The 8,890-nt window shown below is 35.3% G+C and overlaps 2 protein-coding genes across 3 annotated transcripts in view; one reads left to right on the top strand and one right to left on the bottom strand.

Moving 5' to 3' along the window:
* Nucleotides 1–1,986, top strand: part of LOC104810174 — an 8,118-nt gene extending 6,132 nt beyond the window's left edge. The window contains exon 13 of the mRNA XM_010536369.1: nucleotides 77–1,986. Within this exon, the coding sequence (XP_010534671.1) occupies nucleotides 77–1,849 (1,773 nt within the window). The 3' untranslated portion in view covers nucleotides 1,850–1,986. The remainder of the gene's footprint in view (nucleotides 1–76) is intronic.
* Nucleotides 1,987–2,519: 533 nt separating this feature from the next.
* LOC104810026 (transcription factor bHLH111-like) lies at nucleotides 2,520–4,926 on the bottom strand. 2 transcript variants are annotated; one of them, XM_010536192.1, is made up of 9 exons: nucleotides 4,799–4,926; nucleotides 4,573–4,630; nucleotides 4,333–4,430; nucleotides 4,158–4,249; nucleotides 3,727–3,831; nucleotides 3,437–3,514; nucleotides 3,071–3,136; nucleotides 2,889–2,945; nucleotides 2,520–2,698 (listed from the first exon to the last, which is right to left on the bottom strand). In XM_010536192.1, exons 1-9 carry the CDS (start codon nucleotides 4,839–4,841, stop codon nucleotides 2,609–2,611), a joined length of 687 nt encoding a protein of 228 aa, XP_010534494.1. In that variant the 5' UTR covers nucleotides 4,842–4,926; the 3' UTR covers nucleotides 2,520–2,608. The 2 variants fall into 2 exon arrangements, with proteins under 2 accessions (XP_010534494.1, XP_010534495.1); XM_010536193.1 differs by lacking the exon at nucleotides 2,889–2,945.
* Between the last annotated feature and the right edge of the window lie 3,964 nt (nucleotides 4,927–8,890).

The raw sequence follows: 8,890 nt of genomic DNA on the forward strand, positions 1-8,890 counted from the left end.
TCCCTATGGAATAATTGTTTTTTTTTTGCACAACGGTGTTGCTTCGTAGTTTATGGATAACTTTTCGCCTCTTCAGGTCAAACACAATAGGCGATCATATGCACTTTGGCTTATGTACATCAACAGTCGGAGACAACTTAATGATCAATTAATTGCATATGATAATGCCCTCTCGGCCCTTTGCGGTCATGCATCTGCGTCTGATATCGATAGGAAATATGCCAGTGCTTGCATATTAGATACTTTCTTGCAGATGATCAACCTCTTGTGTGTCTCTGGGAATGTTACAGAGGCAATCCAGAGTTTCAGCAGGCTTCTTGATCCAGTGGCGGTTTCTGATCACCCTCAATTTTTGATGCTGTCTGGTATTCTCACATGCTTAACATTTTCTGACAAATGTGTGTTCTGGGTTTGTTGTGTGTACTTAGTCATTTACAGGAAGCTGCCTGATTCTATCGTCCGAGGTCTTGAAACAGAGAAGGAACTGCTTTCAGTAGAGTGGCCCTCTGTTGATTTGGTAGGTGATCAGAAGCTGATGGCTCTCCGTTTCTTTGAGAAAGGACTGCAATCTGTAGAACTTTGTACCCGTAGTGGCCCATTTGAAGATGGAATCGAAGAGCGATCAGCCCATCTGTTCGCTCTGAACCACAGCCTCTTTATGATGGCAATTCATGAGTTGGAAAAGTGTAGGGACCTTTTGAAAAGGTACACTGAACTCTTCCCAGCTTGCTTGGAGCTCAAATTGTTTGCAGCTAGGATGCACCCGAGCGATTCAGAGGATATGTTTTTTTCTGGGTTTGAGGAACTTATAAAGAACCCTCCCGGAGAAGGATCTGGCACACAATATATCTGGAATCAGTATGCTGAATATGCTTTACGGGGAGGAAGACGTGAATTTGCAAGAGAACTCATGGCCCGTTGGTACACCTCAGTATGGGAAGTATCATCTCGTAGAAACCAAACGGTGGCTGTTGAAGATGTTGGTCTGAATAGTCTACTAAATTCCGCTTTGTCAGATACAAATGCAGCAGATGAGCGGCTTGACGTGGTGTTTGGATATTTGAATCTCTCTCTTCATAATCAATTGCAGAATAACCACGTTGAGTCTTGCTTGGCCATCGATGAAGCACTTGAGGCCACAACACCTGAGCATTTTGTGCACTGCCTGAGAGAACATGCTTCGATTCAGCTAATCAACGAGATACGGGCAACAGGTGGTTTTCCTATTAGCCTACAGTTGAGATTATTGAAATACTACACGAATCAAGCAAGTAGTTTGTTTCCTGCAAAGGAGCCATTATCGTGGAAATTCATCATTGGAGCGGAGAAACCAAGAGTCAGGAAGCTAGTAAGTAACCTTCTGACCCCTGCCTCATCCGAATTTGTTGTGGTAAATGTGGTTCTTGAAGCGTGGTATGGCCCGTCTCTCTTACCCCGGAAGCCGAGCAAGCATAAGGACCTGGTGGATTTCGTGGAAGCCGTCTTAGAGTTAGTTCCATCGAACTACCCGTTGGCATTGTCCGTATGTAAGGTGTTAAGAAACGAGAGGAACGATTCTTCGGACATTTATCCTGCAGGTATCCACTTCTGGGCAGGTTTGAACTTGGTAAGTACAATATCTGGAGCTGTCCCCATACCTCCGGAGCACATGTGGGTGGAGGCTGGGGAGATATTGAGCGGAATCACGGGTTTCAAGACCAGAGCCGAGAACTTCCTGACGAGAGGTCTGTCGGTATATCCATTCTCTGTCGAGCTGTGGAAATGTTACCGTCGTCTGTCCAAAAGCATAGGGAACACAGAAGAGGTCGAGGAAAAAGCCAGAGGAAAAGGCATGAAGCTAGTAGATTGATTTTTGGTGCTCCCCGAAAGCATAGCATTCAAAGAAAATGGTGTATCTTTTTTGTTACATTTCTCAGAATCAAATCTTGTCTGATCGTCTGCTGTTTTACGGCGAGGTTTACTCTCCGATCACGTTTTCTTCACCGAAACGTCTTTCACCAGCTGCGGCATAAACCCTTATTTCGCTCCTCGGTAAACGCTGCCTAGTTCAATTCGTCGGATATCTAAAATTTCGGAGATCATTAACCGACGGACCAAATACTGAACGAGAATCCAATCTTTCAGTTTTGCTCCACGAAATTATAAACTGAGTTTTGGCCTTTGGGTAGGTCGGGTTCGGTTCAGTTATTTTGATTTTAGAAATTCAACTATTAACCAAATAATCGTTTATTGGCGTACTAGACGCGAGAATCATCATGAACCTGAATAAATTTCTAGATATATTTTTTTATAATTTAGGGAGAGGACGGTTGGGATTATTACTCGGGACAGATCGGGTTTACTCCTATTGGTCCTTTGGGCTCAGATGATGGAGTTTGTGGGCTTGGAGCTTCCAAAGCCCAACGCTAATATTTAGTTGCGTTGCGACATATATATAAATCTATCGGGAAATTATCCAATATCATATATATATATATATATATATATATATATATATATATATATACGCAAGTGTGATCAAAGCGTAAATACGTTCCATTTAAATTTCTAAAATTCTTAATGGTAATTTTGTAAATTGAGGATGTAGGCATCTGCATGAGTATTATTATCACGACGTCTTGGAAAGTTTACGAGAGAAAGACATTGGAACCAGACAGAGCCCTTTGCTCCTCAAGTTTTGTTCTTCCTCTGATGTCCCCTGAGAATGACGACAAGACAATTAAGCCCAACACCTTTGATCGAATAGATATTATTTTGTTACATATATAAAGATAGAATTTTAAATAAGTTATCCGAACAAATTTTTAAAAAAATAAATTCTTAACATCGGTCGGCTGACTTAGATTTCAAAGTATAACGTATTCTAGCAAATTTGTTTGAGTCCTTACCTGCGAATTAGTAGTAGTTGCAGCGTCATATGAGCTTACGAATATATGAAACAGATCCTATACCCCACCACATTCCAACAACAAAACAATCGAGAAAAAAGTTTACAGTTTCGTTATATATATATATATATATATATATCCAGATTTTGATTTTCGATTAGACAGAGAACTATAAACTTTACCTGGATTTGCTGTTGAAGCAACTTGATATAGAGAGAAGTGTCTTCGAGAACAGAAGCTATATCAGCCTGCTCCATAACATATAGAGAGACATACACATTTACAGGTCAATTTAAGGAAATATTTCATAATATGAAATGAATGATACCATATATATGAATGCGCATCCATATTCTGTAATTAAGGCATTAAGGCCTGTGTGTGTCTATGTTGGTTAATTTAGCTATTATTGAAATACGGCGATATATACATGTGTATATAGATATATATATATATATATACACGCATACATACGGTTTATAAGTAGATATGTAGATATAACGTACGTAGAAAGAAAAAGGAAGAAATGTACGAATAATTAAACAGACCTTGCCATAAGGAGAAACTAACTTCTGAAGAATCGTGATCTTCTCGCTAAGCTTGTTGTTTTTCTTTGTCGGAGAAACCTGCACCACGCCCAAATTGATAAAAATAATAAGTGTATGTATATGTGTTTTTAATTTAGGTATTATCTAAATATCAAAATTAAATTTGCTCTACTTTGTTTATTAAAAAATGAAGAACAAATTCAACCAAATCTATATAACCGATCACATGTAGATATTGTAATATATATATATATATATATATATATAAGATAATCTAAGGCAACACTAACCTTGGATAAAAGTTTTGTGACATCAGTTTTCGTCTTTTTGACGCCGTTGGTCTCCGTCAATGGCATTGCATCGTTGTCATGAATTCTTTTTGGGTAAGGAAATTCCTTTTTTTAACGAACAAAAATGTTAGTATTTGTGAATTCAAAGACGTGATTCTTTTTTTTCCTTAATACTAAAAAAAAGATGGAACTTTCGGCGTTCATAAGAACATATCATATATTGGAAATACTCTCCTCCCCATTTCCATCTTATTAATATAAAAATCCCTATGAAAAAAATAGCGAATGATAACAAATTACGACAATTTGTATTTGTTATAATACATTAACCAACCAATAAACCACATATATCATTTTTTATTTTTTGTCGTAAAATTTGGACACACACACACATGTGTATATATATATATATATATTACGCAATTACATACCGATTTGAAATATGGGATTGATAACTTGAGGTTAGACAAGGCTGAATCTCGGAGAATTCCATCGTGACTTGAGCTGCCCATCTCATCATAACCTTTAAACACCGAGAATTAATCAGAATGAATATATATATATATATATATATATATATATATAAGAGTATGTGTGTATGTAAACCTGTGTGAGGTTGGAAAAAGGAATAAGAGTAATGGAGGTGCTGGTTGTCACTGTTGAATAACGTCGTATCCGTGGAAGACCCATTTGCCAATAAATTTCTACACGAGAGAAAAAAAAAAGGATGTAAGTTACTTTGAAGTTTAATTTTTAAAAAACATAATAAAGAAATCACCAATGAATCAAATTCTTCTATTTTTTATATTTAAATTTCTTGGTGAAGGGGGAAATATTATGATTTACCCATCGGTGTACATTTGCATGGACATGTCCCAACTCGGCATTTGGAGTTCATCGCTCCCTATATTTGCCCACAGAAAAAAAAACAAAAAAAAAACTTGTTTGATACTTGCTTTATTTTTTTTTATTATTATTATGACTTATAGACAGTGTTAGGCTAATTGAAAATTTTCAGATTCATAAACATAAACAAAAACAAAATTAAAAAATAAAAAGTCATATCTATTACCGTATTCCCGTCTAGTCATAGATGAAGCGAGATGGGTATTCATTTCCTCGGAAGGAATTTGCAGAACAATTTATTGACGATAGAATCGCCAAAAAAAAAAAAGAATGAGCTTTGGGCTGAATTGGGTCGTTGTGTTCTTCCTCTTGTAGCAGCTGGATGGGGGAGGAGAGGGACGAGAATATCGATTAAATGCAGCAGAATGATATTTTCTTTATTTAGTGAATTTTATTAATAACATCAATGTTGCCGATTGTCTCAGAATTTTCTTCATTTAGAGGCCGATATATATATATATATATATATATATGTATGTATGTATATATATGGGCTAGCGTATATTGCCCACGTACCCTACATCTGTGCGTACGTCTGGATTCATGCAAATTCATGGAATACCAACTTTTAATGGCATATTTTATATGTACACCCTCTTTTAGTTGCCACTAGGTTTAGAGATTTAGTTTATAGATATCTAGTGGCTTTGCGACTATAACTGGTTGGATCAAGTTTTTAATTTATTTTACAAATTTTAAAAAATATATTTTACCTATATATATAATATTGGTATTTTAGAGTAAACGGTTGATTGGTTTTATATCTCTTATAGAATTCATGTGCACGTGTATTACGAGTATATATGGTGGAAGAGAGAAATATTTGTAAAAGACGTATCGTGAATTGGTTTAAAGTGTTATGATTCGTCGGAAAATGTTACGTTCAGTTTAGAACATGAAAGTGATCTCAGAAAAAATGAGAGGACAGCTCGAAAATGTGGACGGACAGCCTGTTTTTTCTGAGGGATAAAACTTGAATAAACGGGCGGCAACACTAATAAACGGGCGGGTAGCTCATTTTTTCTGAGCGACCGTTTGAACGAAAAGTCGCGACCGGTCGGCGAAAACTTCCGAGTTTTCATGTCTTTTCGACGTTTTGGTGTTTATAAACACACTAGAGGCCATATAACACGAACAATAACACAAAAACACGGATTTGTGACAAGTTCAAAGAGATTTTGTGAGAGATTTTGAGTGTTATCTTGCATATAGTTTTATGCAGAAAACTATATCCAGGGTTGTTTGTTTTATTCAACAATTTCTGTTTGATATTATCGAAAGGATAAAGCGAAATCATTGTCGCTTCATTGTATCTCAAAAGTGTATTTCTGTAATCTCATTTACCGATAGGGATGGAATAACGCTTTTAGGAAAGCGTTCGTCGCGCCTTGAAGTCATATCCGGTTCCCTACTATACGTGTTTTGATAGATTGAAGGCATGATTATTGGATCATGTCAAATCGTCATCTTACCGGGTACGTCTGTGTTTTTCCATATATTATTGTTAATCTCTAACAATCTAAAAGCGTTATTTGGGACCTATGACTTCATGGTGATAATGAAGCGGAAATACGTGTAAAGTGTACTCAAAGTTTCGGTTAAATTCATGGATAGAAAACTGATCAAGTTTATGATCGGTGGATATCGGATTTCAACGATTCAAGTTGAAGATATAAAAAATTTCTATCGAACATGGTGTTTTGGACATAAAGAGAAAACTTTATGTTGTCTTGTGTCTTGTTGATTGAAAAAATCAACGGTAGATTTTTCTTCAATTACGATTGGGTAGACATTTTTCGGTTTGAAAAATGAGAATATATTATAGTTTGGACTAACTTATAATGTTGAACACTTTCAGTAAAGAAAGTTTTTGTTACTATAAGTTAATCACGGAAAAGAAGATCTTTGGAAATGATATATATATATTGTACGATGGTGGAAAGACATACATGTTAAATCGAGAGTTTATCAGAAATACCCTTAAAATGCTACTTGTAGTTCAAAAGATACCTTCCTCTAAAAAAAAAATTGACTACTTCAAATATACATATCTAAATGTACAATACTTATTTTATCCTTTTTTAATTAATTAAAAAAATCATTTAGTTTCCCAAAACGCAGCTTTTGTTTCTCTCTCCTATAGATTCCATTCTCTCTCCTCTGAGATTTGTTTTCTCTCTCCTCCAATTTTCTCTCTCTTCCATGTGATCCATGTGACTGTATGGTCACATGGTCACACGGTCGCATGAGTCACATGGATCACAATGAGTCGTATGAGTCATACGGATCACAAACCTATGTTCTTTATACGGGCTATTATAAAAAATACTCTCTTTTTTATATTTCGATTTCAAGGCATACCCTTCTCAATCTGTGATCCTGTGACTCATATGACCAGAAATTTAATTTTGGTCACGTTGGTCATAATGTTGAATTTATAATATTTTTATCAAATGATTAATAAGATATACAAGGTATGAACATAATGAATAAATGTAATCACCATAAATTTAACGTTATGACCAATGTGACCAAGATTAAACTTCTGGTTACATGGGACATAGAGTCACAGTTGGAGAATGGTATGTTTTGAAACCAAAATAGCAAAAGGGGGTATTTTTATATAATGCATCTTATTGACGATCCACGTGATGCAAACCTCATGGTTTTACCTCTGATTGTGGAAGATAAATAGAAAACCGGTAGACCCAAACAAAACCGGTTTCCCAACTCAGACAAACTGTGAACAAAGTGATCAAAGAAGGACAAATAAAATTATTGTTATTTGTTAAATAACTTGTTTGTATGATTTCATTTAGTTCTCAAGTATGTTTGTAAAATAACTTCTATCAAGTATGAAATACATTTTCCATTAGTACGATCTCTTTGCATTAGCACGATGTTTAATAAGGCTGATTTCTTTGCACTAGTACCATGTTTAAATCTTGAAGAGACAGAAATAGTTTTGCACTGTGTGACCCATGTGACTCTCATGTGATCCATGTGACCCGAAAACATTTTTGCACTATGTGATCCATGTGGCCCGTGACTCAATCAAACTAAAAAAACATGGTTGAATCTCAGCTTTAACGCTTCAAGATAGCTTATATGGAGTTTTATAATGACAATATGGTGTTTACAAGTTAAATTCGTTAATTTAGTTATGAGTTGTTTGAACATTAGTGCAAATTATTCTAAAGTATTCTTAAAACATTAGTATCACTTAGGAAGTACATTTCTATGAGTGATTTGGATTTGAAAATTGAAACAACGATGATTTTAAAGTTGTTATTGATGTCAAAATCAAAGATTAATCATTATATATCCATTCATAGTCACTAATTCGATAAATTCGAACATTGTGACCCATGTGACCCATGTGATCCATGTGACCCGACGTTGTTTTTTGAAAACATGCGAGACCCACCAATAAAAAAAATCACAGAACTGGAGAACATGAGGATAACTTGTCAGACCTAATTTTTTTCACTTTCCCGCAGTCAATTGACTCCCAATTTCGGATTCTCGCCGAAACATAAAAATAATTTAAACATAATTTTTTTCATTTCCATGAAAAATAAAAAAAAAATAATAATTCACATTGTATCCCATATGATCCAAAATTATAAATAAAATTAATTGAATAAAATATTTTCTCCAAAAAAAATAAAATTAATTGGAGAAAAATTATTATATTCAGAAATAACCATTTAATACATTTAGAAATATTCATTTCATATATATAAGGGTTAAATAATATTTTTCGTCCTTATAAACAAAGAAACACGATCCTTCTTGTCTTTCACATATAAAGGTGTGCTCAATGATCGAATTTCTCACGGGCATACCATTGAGAACGAACCATAGATCCTTCTTGTCTTTCATCCAAGGTGTGATCCTTGTACCACTCATGTAGCACTTTATCAATATACTATGCAACTTTGGAAAACCTGCACAACAAGATATGCACATTAGACTCGGATCATATGGATCACAGGCCACGTGGGTCACAAGTCACATGGGTCACAGGTCACATGGGTCACAGGTCACAAAGAACACCATACTTGATTTTTAAGTCACAAAGAACGCGATTCTATGTTAATTCCCACTATTTTTCATGATTTTTGAAGTTGTTTCGCATGTCGAAGAGAGAATAAGCAAATCGGAGGAGAAATGAAGCAAATCGAAGGAAAGAGAGAGCATAACGTAGAAGAGAAAGAGAGCAAAACAGAAGAGAGAGAGAGAGCAAAACAGAGGG

The sequence above is a fragment of the Tarenaya hassleriana genome, unplaced genomic scaffold, assembly GCF_000463585.1.
Source record: "Tarenaya hassleriana unplaced genomic scaffold, ASM46358v1 Cleome17, whole genome shotgun sequence".
Classification (NCBI taxonomy): Eukaryota; Viridiplantae; Streptophyta; class Magnoliopsida; order Brassicales; family Cleomaceae; genus Tarenaya; species Tarenaya hassleriana.